A 21,675-nucleotide genomic window follows, 5' to 3' on the forward strand; every position below is an offset into this window, starting at 1 on the left:
CGTATAACTGTCATATAACAAAGCCTTTTGCCAAGTTTGGTGAAATTCCTCCACAAATCATGAGAGGAGCTTATTTCAGAAGAACGTACACCCTCATGAAATTGTCCAAGTTATTTAATCAAGGGTCAAAACTCTGGGAAAATTTTCACAAACAAAATTAAATCGCAATCTGCGTATTACCGTCATACAACACGGCCTTTTACCAAGTTTCGTGAAATTCCTCCAAAAATTGAGAGGAGCTGATTTCAGAAAGAAAAAACACTCATGAATTTGGCAAAGTATACTTTTGTTAATCAAGGGCTGGAACTCTGGGAAAACGTGACCCAATTTAACGAAATTACAATATGCGCATTACCGACAAATTACAAAGAATCCTGCCAAGTTTTCTTTAACTTGATTTTCGAGTTTTTAACACGCACTTGAAACTCGGGTACATGGGGAGAATGTTTAAATCCGTCTGCTCGACAGTGTGTCCACATCAGGCTGTATATAAAACAGTTCAGTCGGAACCAGCAATCAGAATGATGAAAATCTTTGGTGATAAACGCAGCTGGTCCTGAAAGAGCACTTTTTTTTGGTTAAAAACCCAGCTTTCCTTTGAACAGAGCTGTAAAATGTCCTCCGCACTGTGGTTTATGCAGGTGTGCAGAACGAGGCATAGTCAGGTTTGCCCCTCGAATGTGATTTGAAAAAGCTGGAAAACGGCAATATGAGAGTTACGGCTCGATATATTTCATTTGGCCTCCTCTGCCTGGAGGCTCCAAGAGGCTGCAGATTAGATTAGGAAGAGAAATGGAGTGCAGCGCGAGAGAAACCGCAGAGCTAAAGAGCTCCAGCTGGACAGAGAGAGGCTCTGCATTATTATTTATAAATCGCTGAAAGTGGAGATGAAAAAAAAAAAAAAGCAGGCCCCAACCCTTAACAACTCACCCTCTTGTCGAGCGTTCTCTCTCTGACGAAGTTCAGCAAGTGATCGTTGACGAGAGCGAGGTCTTTTTTCGACGCGGTCACGATGGACACGATGACATCGTGCCGAATGGCTTCCTCCGGATCGTGAGATCTCACTTTGAGATACTCTGAAAGCACAAAATGTTCACACCTGAATTGTCATTACTTTTACATAATACGCTGTTCGTCACAGAAGATGAACACTCCTGCTTTCTTAATCAAAGAAAATAACTCTGAAGCAAAATCATTTTAATCCCCAGGGACAAAAAGACGCACGTTTTTATTTTTCTCCCCAAAAAAATGTCGCAACAACTCCAGAAAATCTATAAAAACTTGTGGATTCATGACTTCCACTTTAATAAATTTCATTGGGAGGGGGGAAAAATAAATAAAAAAAAAAAAAAAAAAAAGCTAAAATAGTGTTGTGCCACATGGTACCCTACACCAACACACTTACTGCTGCACATTGGTGGGACTTTTTTTTTTTTAAATCCCATTTTCCACCACAAATTGGTCTCGCCAAATCCCACCCACCAATCAGAGAGGGTGAAGGCCAACACGTGGTTCCTCTGAGATATGCGACAGCAGCCAAGTGAAACCTTCCAAACTGCTGCTCGTAAATGCACCACAGGGCAACATAACCCACTCAGAGGAAAGTGCTATCTACCCTCTTCTGCATACACAAGCTCACAGTAACATACGATTGGTCAATGGCTCTGTGACTGACAGAGAAGAGAGAGGATGCCTTTTTTTTTTTTTTAAATGGTAACAGAGTAACAACCTCGTGTTTTCAGGAGTCGCGGCGCCCCCCCCCCCCCCCGACAGAGAGCCGCGGGGCCCCCCCGACAGAGAGCCGCGGGGCCCCCCCGACAGAGAGCCGCGGGGCCCCCCCGACAGAGAGCCGCGGGGCCCCCCCGACAGAGAGCCGCGGGGCCCCCCCCGACAGAGAGCCGCGGGGCCCCCCCGACAGAGAGCCGCGGGGCCCCCCCGACAGAGAGCCGCGGGGCCCCCCCGACAGAGAGCCGCGGCGCCCCCCCTCCCCTCCGACAGAGAGTCGCGGCGCCCCCGCTCCCCTCCGACAGAGAGTCGCGGCGCCCCCCTCCGACAGAGAGTCGCGGCGCCCCCCTCCGACAGAGAGTCGCGGCGCCCCCCCTCCGACAGAGAGCCGCGGCGCCCCCCTCCGACAGAGAGCCGCGGCGCCCCCCTCCGACAGAGAGCCGCGGCGCCCCCCCTCCGACAGAGAGCCGCGGCGCCCCCCTCCGACAGAGAGCCGCGGCGCCCCCCTCCGACAGAGAGCCGCGGCGCCCCCCTCCGACAGAGAGCCGCGGCGCCCCCCTCCGACAGAGAGCCGCGGCGCCCCCCTCCGACAGAGAGCCGCGGCGCCCCCCTCCGACAGAGAGCCGCGGCGCCCCCCTCCGACAGAGAGTCGCGGCGCCCCCCTCCGACAGAGAGTCGCGGCGCCCCCCTCCGACAGAGAGTCGCGGCGCCCCCCTCCGACAGAGAGTCGCGGCGCCCCCCTCCGACAGAGAGTCGCGGCGCCCCCCCCCCCTCCGACAGAGAGTCGCGGCGCCCCCCCCCCCTCCGACAGAGAGTCGCGGCGCCCCCCCCCCCTCCGACAGAGAGTCGCGGCGCCCCCCCCCCCTCCGACAGAGAGTCGCGGCGCCCCCCCCCCCTCCGACAGAGAGTCGCGGCGCCCCCCCCCCCCTCCGACAGAGAGTCGCGGCGCCCCCCCCCCCTCCGACAGAGAGTCGCGGCGCCCCCGCTCCCCTCCGACAGAGAGTCGCGGCGCCCCCCCCCCCCCCGACAGAGAGTCGCGGCGCCCCCCTCCGACAGAGAGCCGCGGCGCCCCCCCGACAGAGAGCCGCGGCGCCCCCCCGACAGAGAGTCGCGGCGCCCCCCCCGACAGAGAGCCGCGGCGCCCCCCCCTCCCCTCCGACAGAGAGCCGCGGCGCCCCCCCCCCCCCGACAGAGAGTCGCGGCGCCCCCGCTCCCCTCCGACAGAGAGTCGCGGCGCCCCCGCTCCCCTCCGACAGAGAGTCGCGGCGCCCCCGCTCCCCTCCGACAGAGAGTCGCGGCGCCCCCCCCCCTCCGACAGAGAGTCGCGGCGCCCCCGCTCCCCTCCGACAGAGAGTCGCGGCGCCCCCGCTCCCCTCCGACAGAGAGTCGCGGCGCCCCCCGCTCCCCTCCGACAGAGAGTCGCGGCGCCCCCGCTCCCCTCCGACAGAGAGTCGCGGCGCCCCCCCTCCCCTCCGACAGAGAGTCGCGGCCCCCCCCCCCCCTCCGACAGAGAGTCGCGGCGCCCCCCCCCCCCCGACAGAGAGTCGCGGCGCCCCCCCTCCCCTCCGACAGAGAGTCGCGGCGCCCCCCCTCCCCTCCGACAGAGAGTCGCGGCGCCCCCCCTCCCCTCCGACAGAGAGTCGCGGCGCCCCCGCTCCCCTCCGACAGAGAGTCGCGGCGCCCCCCCCTCCCCTCCGACAGAGTGTCGCGGCGCCCCCCCCCTCCCCTCCGACAGAGAGTCGCGGCGCCCCCCCCCTCCCCTCCGACAGAGAGTCGCGGCGCCCCCCCCTCCCCTCCGACAGAGAGTCGCGGCGCCCCCCCCCCTCCCCTCCGACAGAGAGTCGCGGCGCCCCCCCCCTCCCCTCCGACAGAGAGTCGCGGCGCCCCCCCTCCCCTCCGACAGAGAGTCGCGGCGCCCCCCCTCCCCTCCGACAGAGAGTCGCGGCGCCCCCCCTCCCCTCCGACAGAGAGTCGCGGCGCCCCCCCTCCCCTCCGACAGAGAGTCGCGGCGCCCCCCCTCCCCTCCGACAGAGAGTCGCGGCGCCCCCCCTCCCCTCCGACAGAGAGTCGCGGCGCCCTCCCTCCCCTCCGACAGAGAGTCGCGGCGCCCTCCCTCCCCTCCGACAGAGAGTCGCGGCGCCCTCCCTCCCCTCCGACAGAGAGTCGCGGCGCCCTCCCTCCCCTCCGACAGAGTCACACACACACACCCTCCCCACCCCACCTCCCAGAGTGTCACGCCCCTCCCATTCCCCTCACCTGTGAGATCTTTAGCTAAATCCGGATGATTCATCAGGCAGTGGCTGGCAAACTTTACACACTCCAGTCGAATAGGGACGTGGATATCATTGAATCTGGGAAAGCAAAAGTCGTTAATGAAAATGAAACAGCTCTCACAAAAACTAACCTTAATGAGTTAAGAACGAGAGAACATTGCTAATCAAATAATAATGATGCTCTACCTCCCGAGGTAGCACTGCCACAGAGGCTTGTTCTGGGAGGCGAGCTCGGAGTCCTTTGCACCAAACATCTTGGCCAGAAGCTTGACAACTTGAAGCCTCTCATCATTATCGTTACTCTGCGCGCGCAGACACACACACACACACACACACACACTCCTTTCAGAGCGAAAGCTGCAGGAAGCAAAACCCCAGTCAATGAATTCTGTTATGATGAATGAACTCATTTAGTCTTTTCAGCGTTTCTGTTCTTGTCTTCTGCCTCAAAACCAAAACATCTGCACACACCATGAAAACCTCTGCAAAGGCGTATATTGATGGAATACGATTTATCATTAAAAACTGAAAGCAACCTGTCGTTAAAGCTCAGGATATATTTATAAAAAAAAAAAGTGAATAGATGAAAAACCTGACCCGGCACTCCAGCCAACAGAACGTGTACGCTGATAATACAGAATACATACACACATTTATCAGGATGAATATCAGGCAGCCTGAGGGAAGCTTCGTCTAACCTTACAGTCTTAATCCTGTTTTGTTTTATACACTTTTTCAGGACAATCGCACTATCATGGTCTAATTCTGTGGGATTGGGTGTGTTCTCCAGGTCAGATTTCATGATGAAGATCCTCTAAAGATACACCTGTGAAAGTAAGACACCCAAAAAAAAAAAATCCCAGACGACTGGCTGAGATGAAAAAAAAAAATAATAATAAATAAATAAATAATGCCCTCCTGAGGAGACGTGATGAATGTGTACTACCCGAGCACGACTATTCCTCTACAGGCTCAAACAAAGAACAGGGGGGAAAAAATAGATCTTGCTGAAACAGAAGTTACAGTATGTTTAGAGAAAATACATTTACAAGGCAAAAATGACAGGGTTGTTAGTGTTACAACTACTATTAACAAGACAGGATTTAAAAAAAAAAAAAAATTAAAAAAAAAAAAAAAAAGGGGACGCTTGGTCAAATAATCTGTCGTGTAGCGCTATGATCGTCCTCCTCTTGGTGACTTTTGTCGTACCTTAAGTTTAAACTCTAGCTGAGGCAGAACCGAGAGGAGAAGATGACAATCGATGTTGTAGAGCTCCAGGATTAAATCAAACACGTGCTCCGACAGGTCGCTCACTGACGTCTTCCCCAGCATCAGCACCTGGTTAAAAAACTGGGGTGGGGAGAAAGAGAGACACTTTGAACCCCTCCATTCATCACACCAACGTGAGGAAAATGTCAGATGCGGTGCATTCAGAATTAGGCTTGAATGGGAAATCAGGAGCTACACACCCAACACTTATTCAAGGGATCCTCCAGCGGATTTATTCTCAAACTTATCAGTAAAAGTAGTCACAGATTTCAAAAATCAAACGTTCATTTCCAGGGACCAAAGAGTGTTCGAGAAGAATTTTATTTTTCTTTCAAAATGCCAGATGGGCTACCGACGGTGGTGACGTGCATGTCGTCATGTAGTGGTTCCTTGGAGCAACTCGGCTTTTTATATTCTGTTTACATCATAGTGTAACATGGGCAAGGGGTTGCTCGATTGGCAGTAGGTGCCTTTAATGGGTGCGGTGTAGCGTAGTGGGCGTGGTTGTAATTAAGATCAGGTGCCCTGGCAATTGGCATGACACCTTAAGAGTAGCAGCGTTTCCCACTCGTGTCATTTTTTGGGGCTTTGTCTGCCTGTCGTCGTGCTTCACCTCTGTCTGGTTTGTTTGCCTTGCCTGCCTGTCGTGGTGCCCCATCTCCGTTTGGTCGGTTTGCCTCCTTATGAGCTGGCCTTTTGCTCACTGGCCTCGTGTTTTGCATCTCTTTGGAGAGAAATCCACGTTAGTGATTTGCTGTAATCCTTCGTGCTGCCGTAATCCTGTGGCGTGTTGTGCTCTGCCTGTGTCCAGAGAACCGTGAACATTGGTGATTGGCTGAGGACCGCAAAACCTAGTGCATCAACTTTGCTGTGAAGGCGACCGACTAACCCGATTCTACGTTGTGGCTGACATTCATACAGGTGGAGCACTCTACGCCACCCCAGCCACTGTTTTTCCTGTGCCCCATTTTTAGTTTAAAATGTGTGTGTGTTTTATTTATATTTTTATTGAAAAAATAAATTGTTTAATACTCCAGTCTCTCTCTCTCCTTCATTGTTCCCTTCATTGGGATCCCCTGCTTGTGGGTTTGGTTAACGTTCAGATTTAATAGTAAACTGTACTGGTTGGTACTCCCCCTGGGGGTTACAATAGTTTTGCTCGTGTTACAAGTATTTTACCGAATTTATTTGGGTTTGTAACGCTCTGAGGTCCTGGGCCTGTCAGACACACTGTACCGGTAGCAGTCTGATAAACCTTGACATTAAGTATTTCATCTAACTCAAAACATCCATGCAAAAGTGACACACTTGGTTATATTCTGGACGCCCTCAGCAATAATAATATGAGAGTAAAGTGAAAGTAATGAAATTTGTTTTTATTTAAATTAAGTGCAAACACAACCTTACAAAAAACTATTTTCAGAGTCTTCAAACCTTGTATTTAAAAAAAAAAAAAAAAACTATAAATATATCTGCACAAGACTTTTGAAGTCTGAACCTTGTAAACATGGGTGTTGGCGACATAAAAGTAAGAACAGCATTCAGAAATGTTCTGTAGTTTCAATACTAATTGCAGAAACTTCACACTACCTTTGTTTTCTCCAAAGCCAGTTGCCCTTTCAAATAAATATTGATGAGGTACCCTGGCCCCTGTACCTCCCCGCTTGGAAAGTTACTGCAAAGAAAAGAAGCCCTAAAAGCCAAAGCTATCACGGTCACAGATTAAATATTCTGGCTTCTTCTAAATCTTATAATAAATATGCCCTCTTCAACTGTAATAAAACGTTCAGTAGCGAATGATCATCCCTGGATTGTGGCTCTCTGCTGTCCGTCCTCATCTGGATGCCAAGCATCATAACAGTTCCTGTCAGGTTGAAGGCAAAGGAAAGCATCACGCGTTTTGCACGTCCACAGGGTTTTTGTTTTCCTCCCCTGCAACCTGCAGTACACACAGGCTCTGCGACCATCACCGGCCCTATTCCCATTTGTGTTCAGCTCAATCCCGCAAACTGGCTTGTGAGCCTTGCCAACTTTCTTCAGAGGAGAGTGCTAACCACTACACCACCGTGGGGCGGCACGGTGGTGTAGTGGTTAGCACGGTCGCCTCACAGCAAGAAGGTAAACATTGTTCGAGCCCCGTGGCCGGCGAGGGCCTTTCTGTGTGGAGTTTGCATGTTCTCCCCGTGTCTGCGTGGGTTTCCTCCGGGTGCTCCGGTTTCCCCCACAATCCAAAGACATGCAGTTAGGTTGATGTGGGGAGGCCTTGGGCTGAGGTGCCCTTGAGCAAGGTACCCTGACCCCTGACTGCTCCCCAGGCGCTGTGTGTGGGCACACTTGTGTTCACTGCTTCAGATGGGCTAAATGCAGAGGATGAATTTCACTGTGCTTCAAGTGTGCACGTGACAAAGGTTTCTTCTTTCTTTCTTTCTTCTTCTTGGGGCCTCAAAACGCAAGTGGCACACCACACAGCTGTGCAGTGAGCTCCTCCATGAAATCCCTGTGGCTCAGGCTTTTCTTCTGCATGTTTTGCATGAGTTCTTTGTGGAGGATGAAGGTATTTGTTGCAGCAACGTCCAGGAAGTGAAGAAAAAGCTTCTTGTACCACTTCACAGTTTTGTGCTGTGGAGGAGTGGACCAACTGGTCAGACAAGTCCACACCACCCATGAACTTCTTGCACTCTACCAGGGGTTTGGGGCATGGAACAGACTGTCCTGACCAGGCACTTCCTCAAAGTTTCTCAGTTGGTTTGGAAACAAGTAAACGTGCACTTGTTTATACCGGTGAAATGGGGGCGTGTTCTCACTTCCCCTTGCTACACAATGAGCGAATGACGATACTGATGTTCCATGTGCTTAACATGTGAATAGCCGATGGGTGTGTCATTAAGAGGCTGCTGCTGGTTGAAGTACTGAAATTCGTAAGATTTGCTTTTATTCTCTTTACAAAGTGCTAAAGATAAAGTTTGTTTTATTATATATATTTGAAAATGAGAAGATTCAAGGTTTCTCGTGGTGTTACTCGAATGTTTCTAGCAGAAAAACTCACGGAGCTTTAGATGTATGTTTACTAACGGTCCTAAAAGTCCCCTGTGGGGGGTCAGCGACCTGAGAGTGTTAAAGTAGTATGCCTCATAGTGCAGCATATAAATGCCACAATGATGCTAAAAAGAAGGCACAAGCTGGAATGAGACTGCATTTCCACAAAGAAAATGCAAAGTGGACTTGTTCAGCTGTAGCAGAGGATCACTGACAGAAATGGGATCAGACACGAGACCTCGCGCTGCAAAATCTTGTTTTCACATGATCTACACACACAGAAAGAGAGAGAACGCGAGAGTGTGGGGCTATGCGCACTAAGATCTTGGTTTTAAGTGGCTCAGCGCATAGCTGAGCCCTAAAATCTCTGTTTTAAATCATGTCACACTCTGTTAATCTACCCAGCACCGTGTGGACCATGGAAAAAAAAAAAAAAAAGAAGAAAGATTTTAGACACCAAGTTCGTGTCTTGCTGCGAGTTGAGCCATTTTAAACCGAGATTTTAGAGCATGCAGCCATACGGCACATGCACTCACGCATGCACACAAACTTTCTGTAGATCATGTAAAAAAAGATTTTGCAGCGCGAGGTCTCGTGTCTGATCCTGTTTCTGTCAATGACCCTCTGCTCCAGCCCACTTTGTGGAAATGCAGTCGAGTTCCAGCTTGTGCTTTCTTTTTAGCATCATTGTCATTTATATGCTGCACAACGAGGCATACTTATTTAAAAACCGATTGATTCTGTAAAATTTGTAAAACTCGCAAAACTATGATGTAAACAAAGAATATAAAACGGCCGAGTTGCTGATGTAATCGCGTACGTGACTACTCCAGGAAGTGCATGTGACATTTTAAAGAAAATTCATTTTTCTCGAACACCATGTGGTCGCCGAAAATGAAAATGTGATTTTCAGGGATGAAAATTTAAAAAATATATATTTAAAAAGTCTGAAAAAAGCCAGGGGTTTGGGGGCCGCAGGCACCCAGCGGGGCCCAGGGGCAGAGCCCCAGTGGGCGAAGCCCCTGGGAGCTAATGATTTTTGGCTATTTTTTTTTTTTTTTTACCCCAAAACCATTAATTTTATCAGCAAAAAGTTGCAATTTATTTGGAAATAAATTCCCCTTCTTGGTGGACTACCAGGTGAAAATGATTAATATGGTACAAGAGACTTGTTTTTAATCAATTCACATTTGATGACTTCAAAAAAAAATCAATGCACCTTTTAATATAAACAAGAGCTCTACAATATTATATTATATTTCTGCATTTTTGCTATTCATGTCTTTGTTAAGGGCGGCACGGTGGTGGAGTGGTTAGCGCTGTCGCCTCACAGCAAGAAGGTCTGGGTTCGAGCCCCGTGGCCGGCGAGGGCCTTTCTGTGCGGAGTTTGCATGTTCTCCCCGTGTCCGCGTGGGTTTCCTCCGGGTGCTCCGGTTTCCCCCACAGTCCAAAGACATGCAGGTTAGGTTAACTGGTGACTCTAAATTGACCGTAGGTGTGAATGTGAGTGTGAATGGTTGTCTGTGTCTATGTGTCAGCCCTGTGATGACCTGGCGACTTGTCCAGGGTGTACCCCGCCTTTCGCCCATAGTCAGCTGGGATAGGCTCCAGCTTGCCTGCGACCCTGTAGAACAGGATAAAGCGGCTACAGATAATGAGATGAGATGTCTTTGTTAACATGTGGATATCAAAGTAAATGAATGAATATATAATTTTTTTAAATATATAAAAATTCCTTACCAAATGGAGACTGGGCTGCTTTCTCTGAAGTTCTTTTCATAATAGTGATAAGGTTACAATACTTTTCGGTGTTTCTGTCCAGTTTATATACAAAATTAAAGTTTATATCAAACATTCATAAGCATTATATTACAATACGTCAATAAAATACCTGAGCATTATTCGCACGATCAGCTACTGATATCAGAGGCTTTACAGTGGAAGTAGGGCTGCACAATTAATCGAATTTAATCGAAAATCGCGATTTTGGCTGCCACGATTAAATTAAATGAAAATCGCGATTTATTTCCATTTAAAATGCGAGCTCTGCTGCATATCTGATCAAGCACTTTTTGACCAGTACTCCGCCAAACCATTAGGGGGCGAACCGACGCATGTAAGGTTTCATTACTCCGTCTAAATAAGCAAGCAAGCCAAGTGCGCAGAGCTTCAGTGCAGCGGTATCCAGTGTTGCCAGATTGGGCGGTTTTAAGTGCATTTTGGCGGATTTGAACATATTTTGGGCTGGAAAACGTCAGCAGTGTCTGGCAACACTGGCGGTATCTTCTTCAAGGGGTGATAGCGTGAGAGTAGGTAACAGATTGAGCGTATTTAGCACTGGAGGCAATGTTGTGACCTGCCTTCGCTCATGTTTAAAGCCAGAGCATGTTGATAGGCTGGTCTTTCTAGCTAAAAACTTGTAGGCCTCAGTATAATGCTATGTAATTGTTGCAATTGAGTTTTCAGTTCCTTCATCCTTTGGTAATTTCTTGGATAAATTTCATTTATTTGTCATTTGGAAATCAGAATTTCTCTTTTAAATTTCATTCTGCACTGAAAGCTGTTCATATTGTTTGTTTGAATATAGTGAAATAAAATTTAAGTGATTTCCCTAACATCAAGAATAATCGTGATTACAATTCTGATCAAGATAATCGTGATTATCATTTTTTTCCATAATCGTGCAGCCCTAAGTGGAAGTGTGGCCATCTGTGCTTTTCACCAGTGGTTGATGTATATGAGCTGCACTGCTACTATCACTAGTCTGAAGTGATGCTGGTAACTGGTAGTTTGTCCTCAGAAGTTTCAGTTTGTCTAAAATGATCTCATCAGTATCATATGAAATTTATGTTCTTTGCTGATATACTCTAATCCTTTAAAATGAAGTGCAAACCAGAAAAAAGTTCTCTCATATAATTCTCTCAAGCTTTCTTCTGATGTCATCATGGTAGCAGGTGGTCTTGCATATTAAGCGGGCAACATTCAACATCACTTATCACTTCCCTTTCAACTGCTGTGTGTACTAACTAGGTTTCATCTGGACAGGATGTTATGTAATGTAATACAGATACCATATGGTCAATCTGAAGATCAAGATGGTGATTTTGAATTAAAAGAACAGGCATGTACAATTGGCATTACATATTGGATTTTTTTTTTTTTAAATCAAAAACTACAAGTTCATCTCGGCCTAAAAAATTTGGGCAGACACTCCCCATGCAAGCAATCCCCCTATGAAATGAGCAATAAGTAGGAGAGTTATACACGGTATCATACCTAAAATTTTATGAGAAATATAGATATGATACTATGATTCTCCCCAACATGCTACATTAGATAAGCTAACCCCATTTATAAAAGATACACACTTGTATTTGATATTGTTTTTTTTTTTTATATATACACACACAACCCCAATTCCAAAAAAGTTGGGACAAAGTATAAATTGTAAATAAAAACAGAATGCAATAATTTACAAATCTCAAAAACTGATATTGTATTCACAATAGAACATAGACAACATATCAAATGTTGAAAGTGAGACATTTTGAAATTTCATGCCAAATATTGGCTCATTTGAAATTTCATGACAGCAACACATCTCAAAAAAGTTGGGACAGGGGCAATAAGAGGCTGGAAAAGTTAAAGGTACAAAAAAGGAACAGCTGGAGGACCAAATTGCAACTCATTAGGTCAATTGGCAATAGGTCATTAACATGACTGGGTATAAAAAGAGCATCTTGGAGTGGCAGCAGCTCTCAGAAGTAAAGATGGGAAGAGGATCACCAATCCCCCTAATTCTGCGCCGACAAATAGTGGAGCAATATCAGAAAGGAGTTCGACAGTGTAAAATTGCAAACAGTTTGAACATATCATCTACAGTGCATAATATCATCAAAAGATTCAGAGAATCTGGAAGAATCTCTGTGCCTAAGGGTCAAGGCCGGAAAACCATACTGGGTGCCCGTGATCTTCGGGCCCTTAGACAGTACTGCATCACATACAGGCATGCTTCTGTATTGGAAATCACAAAATGGGCTCAGGAATATTTCCAGAGAACATTATCTGTGAACACAATTCACCGTGCCATCCGCCGTTGCCAGCTAAAACTCTATAGTTCAAAGAAGAAGCCGTATCTAAACACGATCCAGAAGCGCAGACGTCTTCTCTGGGCCAAGGCTCATTTAAAATGGACTGTGGCAAAGTGGAAAACTGTTCTGTGGTCAGACGAATCAAAATTTGAAGTTCTTTATGGAAATCAGGGACGCCGTGTCATTCGGACTAAAGAGGAGAAGGACGACCCGAGTTGTTATCAGCACTCAGTTCAGAAGCCTGCATCTCTGATGGTATGGGGTTGCATTAGTGCGTGTGGCATGGGCAGCTTACACATCTGGAAAGACACCATCAATGATGAAAGGTATATCCAGGTTCTAGAGCAACATATGCTCCCATCCAGACGACGTCTCTTTCAGGGAAGACCTTGCATTTTCCAGCATGACAATGCCAAACCACATACTGCATCAATTACAGCATCATGGCTGCGTAGAAGAAGGGTCCGGGTACTGAACTGGCCAGCCTGCAGTCCAGATCTTTCACCCATAGAAAACATTTGGCGCATCATAAAACGGAAGATATGACAAAAAAGACCTAAGACAGTTGAGCAACTAGAATCCTACATTAGACAAGAATGGGTTAACGTTCCTATCCCTAAACTTGAGCAACTTGTCTCCTCAGTCCCCAGACGTTTACAGACTGTTGTAAAGAGAAAAGGGGATGTCTCACAGTGGGAAACATGGCCGTGTCCCAACTTTTTTGAGATGTGTTGTCATGAAATTTAAAATCACCTAATTTTTCTCTTTAAATGATACATTTTCTCAGTTTAAGCATTTGATATGTCATCTATGTTCTATTCTGAATAAAATATGGAATTTTGAAACTTCCACATCATTGCATTCCGTTTTTATTTACAATTTGTACTTTGTCCCAACTTTTTTGGAATCAGGGTTGTGTATATATATATAAAATGGCATTGATTCGTGCGATATACATTATAAATAATATAGTGAATCATTGAACAGGCAAAATAATTTTCGACTGACCTTTGTGTTTTTTGGTGTATATGTGAAGTTCGATAGTCTTTGCCCCTCTACTAGCATAGTTTATCATGTCAGAACACAATGAGCAAAGTACTTTTCCTGGGACGTCTATTTTCCGTATGTGATCACCAAGCTTCGTTGTGACAGTCTGCTTGTTGATCTCGACATTCAGTGTTCTTTCTAACCAAGCCCATCGAAAACAGTTCTTTATTCCTGCACCTTTATCAATGTCCTTCGCTCGATCCTCTTCTTTCTTATCTAGGACTTTTGCCATTGTCGATATGCTAAAATATCCTGCCTGAATATGTGTCTTTCCGATGTTACAAATGCGTATCGTCAAACAGTGTGTACAGTCGGTGAACGGCGATTGCAAGCCACGCGTGGACAGCATGTGTATGTGTGTTTATACACTGCACGCGATGGGATTTCCCCGAAAATTCTCCCGCAAATAAGTCGAACATTGTCGCAAAAGTGAATGTTAATTACAACATGTCGAAAGACTCGAGTGTGTTAACCCGGAGCCCACCAAGAAGCAAGATGTTTTAAGGTGAGCACAGATCGTTAACCATACCCCCCCCGGAAAATTTCTCAACGGATTTACATCGATCTCAAAAACAATTATTTTGGTCTGAAAAAGTCGGAAATCCGCCGATCAGCGGAAAATTCTCATCCTTGGATTTTTGAAATCTGCGACTACTTTTACTTAAGAGGTTTGAGAATAAGTCCACTGGACGATCCCTTTAACAAACGGAACTGGTGATTGGTATAAACAATTTTAGTCAGTAAATTACACGAGTTTGTTCATGTCATTAGCACTGTGTTAGTGCTTGAAAAGGTTTGTGAACCCTTGAGAATTTATCATCAATGACAGAAAGCCAGCCTGGCCCAGATGCAGGGAGAGTCCGAAACCGTGATACTACCACCACCATGTTTTACAGATTATATCACGTTCTTATTCAGAAATGCAGCATTTTCCTTTCTCCAAAAAAAAAAAAATAGGCTTCTCATCAAAACCAAAAAGTTGTATTTTGGACTCATCCATCCACCAAATCTTTCTGATAGCCTTCTGGCTTTTCCATGTGATCTTTAACAAACTGTACTCAGGTACCAAAGTTACTTTTGGAAAGCAGTAACTTTCACTTTGCAACCCTGCCACGTTACACCTTTACTTGTTCGAGTCTGGCACAGCTTGAGCAGCTGCGCTGTTGTGCGCATTCTTAGGACCCAGTCGTTATGGGAAACACCCGATACTGATTTGAGCGCAATCAGTACGTGCTGAAATCATCACCACCACCACATTTGTTTCTTGCCATGTTTAGAACACTGTTTAAATACTCTGCTTTTTGGAAACATCACGCCTGCTAATAAACACACTTCCTGCACTTAGATCTGTCTATCTTGTAGCGTCCTGATCACCAGATCTTTAACCCAGCCGCATATAAAAAGTTGCTCTCCTCTATGCTCTTCCAGGTTTTCATCTGTGTGTCTGTGTAGAACGATTTCTGCAGCACCAGGTAGTTTGAGATCTCAGGGGAACTCAACGGATGGATCATTTTCCAACTCATAGGAAAAATCCTTCTTTGTTAGCGTCTAAGGGTCTAATCCATTTGAGTGGTTTCCAGATCCACCTGTTGGTTTTAATGGCTTGCTGAACACAAACAAGTTCTTGTGTTAATGGACCAAACTCCATTTTTGGATCATTAATCCCTTTTGACTGAGAATGACCTGTATGCCTGGTTCCTTTCTGGAACATCCGTACAGTTTTAAATACAACCCCAACAATTCAAAAAACAGTTTTTATTGCATTTACTTAATTCCTGGGTTCCTGTCTGTCACAGGGAGTGATGTCGGATCGCATTAAAACACTTTACAGTAGATTATTAGAGTCTAATCCAGGGGTCATCAAACTATGGCCCGCGGGCCGACTCCAGCCCGCCACCCCCCTTTGACCGGCCCCCCAGCCCCTCTGCCCCTGACCACTTGAACCAGCCCTATGAGGCAATCCCCAAAAGTGGTCATGGCCTATTTTTTTAAATTGCTTTTTGGCAAATAACAACATGTCTGCATCTTGTATTTTGTTGATTTTATCAATTAAAATTGATATTTAGTTATAAAATGAACTATTCATATTTTCCGAATTTTCGTCATATGCTCGCGATCAAGCAGTGACAGGCAGCGCATGCGCAGAGAACTGTCAGTGTTCAGGATAGCAAAATGGCTAGCAGTAAGCGAAAAGCTGACAGACAGTGCAGAGTTCTTAAAGAACAGTGGCCCACCGATTATTTTTTCGTTCAGTGTAAGGACTGTGCAGTTTGTCTTGTATGTAAAGAAAGTGTGTCGGTTTTCAAAGAATATAATCTGCGTCGTCACTACAAAACCCACCACAAAGAGTATGCTAGTTTGCGAGGGCAAACAAGAGAAGACAGGATTCGGAGGATGAAATGCGGACTGGCTGCACAACAGAATGTATTCCTTCACCAAACCCAGATCAACCAGGCTGCTGTCCGAGCTAGCTATAAGGTAGCTCACCTACTAGCTACCCATGGAAAGCCGTTTACTGATGGGGACTTTGTTAAAGTATGCATGCTTGCTGTGGCCGAGGAGGTGTGTCCCAACAAGAAGGATGCGCTCAACGCGGTGAGTCTCTCCGCACCTACAGTACTATGCCCAGGCGAACCGAAGATTTGGGGGACAACGTGTATGACCAGCTGAATGAGAGAGTGTCAGAATTCGAGTTTTTTGCTTTGGCCATGGATGAGAGCAATGACGTGCAGGACGCAGCACAACTGCTGTGATCTATTGATCTATTGATCATATTATAATTTCACTGTTTTTTAATGTATTTTTATAGGCCTATTTATTTGACCTTTATTAAATGCTGCACACTATTATTAATAATATCAACAGGCCTACCTACAATTTATAATTTTCCACTCACCTTTGCCAGTGTCAATCACCTCAACTAGGCAGATGTTTCTTACCTTGACAGCTTTGATATTTTTATTAGAAAATAAATAAATGGAATATCTGTGGTATTTCAAATTAAAACAAAGTGTGAAGACTCGATTGCTACTTTTGCAAACCACTAGTAAAGATAAACAAATATGTGCCAGGAATCAAGTGTTGATATAGTAGTGGGGGGATATAGTTCTGTGGATATAGTAGTGGGGGGATATAGTTGTGTGGATATAGTAGTGGGGATATAGTAGTGGGGGGATATAGTAGTGGGGGGATATAGTAGTGGGGGGATATAGTAGTGTGGATATAGTAGTGGGGGGATATAGTTGTGTGGATATAGTAGTGGGGGGATATAGTAGTGTGGATATAGTAGTGGGGGGATATAGTAGTGTGGATATAGTAGTGGGGGGATATAGTAGTGTGGATATAGTAGTGTGGGGATATAGTAGTGGGGATATAGTTGTGTGGATATAGTAGTGGGGGGATATAGTAGTGGGGGGATATAGTAGTGTGGGGATATAGTAGTGGGGGGATATAGTAGTGGGGGGATATAGTAGTGTGGATATAGTAGTGGGGGGATATAGTAGTGTGGATATAGTAGTGGGGGGATATAGTAGTGTGGATATAGTAGTGGGGGGATATAGTAGTGGGGATATAGTTGTGTGGATATAGTAGTGGGGGGATATAGTAGTGGGGGGATATAGTAGTGTGGATATAGTAGTGGGGGGATATAGTAGTGGGGGGATATAGTAGTGTGGATATAGTAGTGGGGGATATAGTAGTGGGGATATAGTTGTGTGGATATAGTAGTGGGGGGATATAGTTGTGTGGATATAGTAGTGTGGATATAGTAGTGGGGGGATATAGTAGTGTGGATATAGTAGTGTGGGGATATAGTAGTGGGGGGATATAGTAGTGGGGGGATATAGTAGTGGGGGGATATAGTAGTGTGGATATAGTAGTGGGGGGATATAGTTGTGTGGATATAGTAGTGGGGGGATATAGTTGTGTGGATATAGTAGTGGGGGGATATAGTTGTGTGGATATAGTAGTGGGGGGATATAGTTGTGTGGATATAGTAGTGGGGGGATATAGTTGTGTGGATATAGTAGTGGGGGGATATAGTAGTGTGGATATAGTAGTGGGGGGATATAGTAGTGTGGATATAGTAGTGGGGGGATATAGTAGTGTGGATATAGTAGTGTGGGGATATAGTAGTGGGGATATAGTTGTGTGGATATAGTAGTGGGGGGATATAGTAGTGGGGGGATATAGTAGTGTGGGGATATAGTAGTGGGGGGATATAGTAGTGGGGGGATATAGTAGTGTGGATATAGTAGTGGGGGGATATAGTAGTGTGGATATAGTAGTGGGGGGATATAGTAGTGTGGATATAGTAGTGTGGATATAGTAGTGGGGGGATATAGTAGTGGGGATATAGTTGTGTGGATATAGTAGTGGGGGGATATAGTAGTGGGGGGATATAGTAGTGTGGATATAGTAGTGGGGGGATATAGTAGTGGGGGGATATAGTAGTGTGGATATAGTAGTGGGGGATATAGTAGTGGGGATATAGTTGTGTGGATATAGTAGTGGGGGGATATAGTTGTGTGGATATAGTAGTGTGGATATAGTAGTGGGGGGATATAGTAGTGTGGATATAGTAGTGTGGGGATATAGTAGTGGGGGGATATAGTAGTGGGGGGATATAGTAGTGGGGGGATATAGTAGTGTGGATATAGTAGTGGGGGGATATAGTTGTGTGGATATAGTAGTGGGGGGATATAGTTGTGTGGATATAGTAGTGGGGGGATATAGTTGTGTGGATATAGTAGTGGGGGGATATAGTAGTGTGGATATAGTAGTGGGGGGATATAGTAGTGTGGATATAGTAGTGGGGGGATATAGTAGTGTGGATATAGTAGTGGGGGGATATAGTAGTGTGGATATAGTAGTGGGGGGATATAGTAGTGGGGATATAGTTGTGTGGATATAGTAGTGGGGGGATATAGTAGTGGGGGGATATAGTAGTGTGGGGATATAGTAGTGGGGGGATATAGTAGTGGGGGGATATAGTAGTGTGGATATAGTAGTGGGGGGATATAGTAGTGTGGATATAGTAGTGGGGGGATATAGTAGTGTGGATATAGTAGTGTGGATATAGTAGTGGGGATATAGTTGTGTGGATATAGTAGTGGGGGGATATAGTAGTGGGGGGATATAGTAGTGTGGATATAGTAGTGGGGGGATATAGTAGTGGGGGGATATAGTAGTGTGGATATAGTAGTGGGGGATATAGTAGTGGGGATATAGTTGTGTGGATATAGTAGTGTGGATATAGTAGTGGGGGGATATAGTAGTGTGGATATAGTAGTGTGGGGATATAGTAGTGGGGGGATATAGTAGTGGGGGGATATAGTAGTGGGGGGATATAGTAGTGGGGGGATATAGTAGTGTGGATATAGTAGTGGGGGGATATAGTTGTGTGGATATAGTAGTGGGGGGATATAGTTGTGTGGATATAGTAGTGGGGGGATATAGTTGTGTGGATATAGTAGTGGGGGGATATAGTTGTGTGGATATAGTAGTGGGGGGATATAGTTGTGTGGATATAGTAGTGGGGGGATATAGTAGTGTGGATATAGTAGTGGGGGGATATAGTAGTGTGGATATAGTAGTGGGGGGATATAGTAGTGTGGATATAGTAGTGTGGGGATATAGTAGTGGGGATATAGTTGTGTGGATATAGTAGTGGGGGGATATAGTAGTGGGGGGATATAGTAGTGTGGGGATATAGTAGTGGGGGGATATAGTAGTGGGGGGATATAGTAGTGTGGATATAGTAGTGTGGATATAGTAGTGGGGGGATATAGTAGTGTGGATATAGTAGTGTGGATATAGTAGTGGGGGGATATAGTAGTGGGGATATAGTTGTGTGGATATAGTAGTGGGGGGATATAGTAGTGGGGGGATATAGTAGTGTGGATATAGTAGTGGGGGGATATAGTAGTGGGGGGATATAGTAGTGTGGATATAGTAGTGGGGGATATAGTAGTGGGGATATAGTTGTGTGGATATAGTAGTGGGGGGATATAGTTGTGTGGATATAGTAGTGTGGATATAGTAGTGGGGGGATATAGTAGTGTGGATATAGTAGTGTGGGGATATAGTAGTGTGGGGATATAGTAGTGGGGGGATATAGTAGTGGGGGGATATAGTAGTGTGGATATAGTAGTGGGGGGATATAGTTGTGTGGATATAGTAGTGGGGGGATATAGTTGTGTGGATATAGTAGTGGGGGGATATAGTTGTGTGGATATAGTAGTGGGGGGATATAGTTGTGTGGATATAGTAGTGGGGGGATATAGTTGTGTGGATATAGTAGTGGGGGGATATAGTTGTGTGGATATAGTAGTGTGGATATAGTAGTGGGGGGATATAGTTGTGTGGATATAGTAGTGGGGGGATATAGTAGTGTGGATATAGTAGTGGGGGGATATAGTAGTGTGGATATAGTAGTGGGGGGATATAGTAGTGTGGATATAGTAGTGTGGGGATATAGTAGTGGGGATATAGTTGTGTGGATATAGTAGTGGGGGGATATAGTAGTGGGGGGATATAGTAGTGTGGGGATATAGTAGTGGGGGGATATAGTAGTGGGGGGATATAGTAGTGTGGATATAGTAGTGGGGGGATATAGTAGTGTGGATATAGTAGTGGGGGGATATAGTAGTGTGGATATAGTAGTGGGGGGATATAGTAGTGGGGATATAGTTGTGTGGATATAGTAGTGGGGGGATATAGTAGTGGGGGGATATAGTAGTGTGGATATAGTAGTGGGGGGATATAGTAGTGGGGGGATATAGTAGTGTGGATATAGTAGTGGGGGATATAGTAGTGGGGATATAGTTGTGTGGATATAGTAGTGGGGGGATATAGTTGTGTGGATATAGTAGTGTGGATATAGTAGTGGGGGGATATAGTAGTGTGGATATAGTAGTGTGGGGATATAGTAGTGGGGGGATATAGTAGTGGGGGGATATAGTAGTGGGGGGATATAGTAGTGTGGATATAGTAGTGGGGGGATATAGTTGTGTGGATATAGTAGTGGGGGGATATAGTTGTGTGGATATAGTAGTGGGGGGATATAGTTGTGTGGATATAGTAGTGGGGGGATATAGTTGTGTGGATATAGTAGTGGGGGGATATAGTTGTGTGGATATAGTAGTGGGGGGATATAGTAGTGTGGATATAGTAGTGGGGGGATATAGTAGTGTGGATATAGTAGTGGGGGGATATAGTAGTGTGGATATAGTAGTGTGGGGATATAGTAGTGGGGATATAGTTGTGTGGATATAGTAGTGGGGGGATATAGTAGTGGGGGGATATAGTAGTGTGGGGATATAGTAGTGGGGGGATATAGTAGTGGGGGGATATAGTAGTGTGGATATAGTAGTGGGGGGATATAGTAGTGTGGATATAGTAGTGGGGGGATATAGTAGTGTGGATATAGTAGTGTGGATATAGTAGTGGGGGGATATAGTAGTGGGGATATAGTTGTGTGGATATAGTAGTGGGGGGATATAGTAGTGGGGGGATATAGTAGTGTGGATATAGTAGTGGGGGGATATAGTAGTGGGGGGATATAGTAGTGTGGATATAGTAGTGGGGGATATAGTAGTGGGGATATAGTTGTGTGGATATAGTAGTGGGGGGATATAGTTGTGTGGATATAGTAGTGTGGATATAGTAGTGGGGGGATATAGTAGTGTGGATATAGTAGTGTGGGGATATAGTAGTGGGGGGATATAGTAGTGGGGGGATATAGTAGTGGGGGGATATAGTAGTGTGGATATAGTAGTGGGGGGATATAGTTGTGTGGATATAGTAGTGGGGGGATATAGTTGTGTGGATATAGTAGTGGGGGGATATAGTTGTGTGGATATAGTAGTGGGGGGATATAGTAGTGTGGATATAGTAGTGGGGGGATATAGTAGTGTGGATATAGTAGTGGGGGGATATAGTAGTGTGGATATAGTAGTGGGGGGATATAGTAGTGTGGATATAGTAGTGGGGGGATATAGTAGTGGGGATATAGTTGTGTGGATATAGTAGTGGGGGGATATAGTAGTGGGGGGATATAGTAGTGTGGGGATATAGTAGTGGGGGGATATAGTAGTGGGGGGATATAGTAGTGTGGATATAGTAGTGGGGGGATATAGTAGTGTGGATATAGTAGTGGGGGGATATAGTAGTGTGGATATAGTAGTGTGGATATAGTAGTGGGGATATAGTTGTGTGGATATAGTAGTGGGGGG

The 21,675-nt window shown here is 46.0% G+C and overlaps 1 protein-coding gene across 2 annotated transcripts in view; it reads right to left on the reverse strand.

Annotated features, from left to right (window-relative positions):
* pds5b (PDS5 cohesin associated factor B) overlaps positions 1-21,675 on the reverse strand; it is a 157,270-nt gene that overhangs the window by 86,660 nt on the left and 48,935 nt on the right. For both annotated transcript variants that reach the window (XM_060897739.1, XM_060897738.1), the window contains exons 8-11: positions 5,208-5,348; positions 4,185-4,300; positions 3,982-4,076; positions 931-1,076 (exon numbers count right to left, since the gene is read on the reverse strand). In XM_060897739.1, the coding sequence (XP_060753722.1) occupies positions 931-1,076; positions 3,982-4,076; positions 4,185-4,300; positions 5,208-5,348 (498 nt within the window). The remainder of the gene's footprint in view (positions 1-930; positions 1,077-3,981; positions 4,077-4,184; positions 4,301-5,207; positions 5,349-21,675) is intronic.

This window comes from Neoarius graeffei, chromosome 17 (assembly GCF_027579695.1).
Source record: "Neoarius graeffei isolate fNeoGra1 chromosome 17, fNeoGra1.pri, whole genome shotgun sequence".
In the NCBI taxonomy this organism is placed as follows: Eukaryota; Metazoa; Chordata; class Actinopteri; order Siluriformes; family Ariidae; genus Neoarius; species Neoarius graeffei.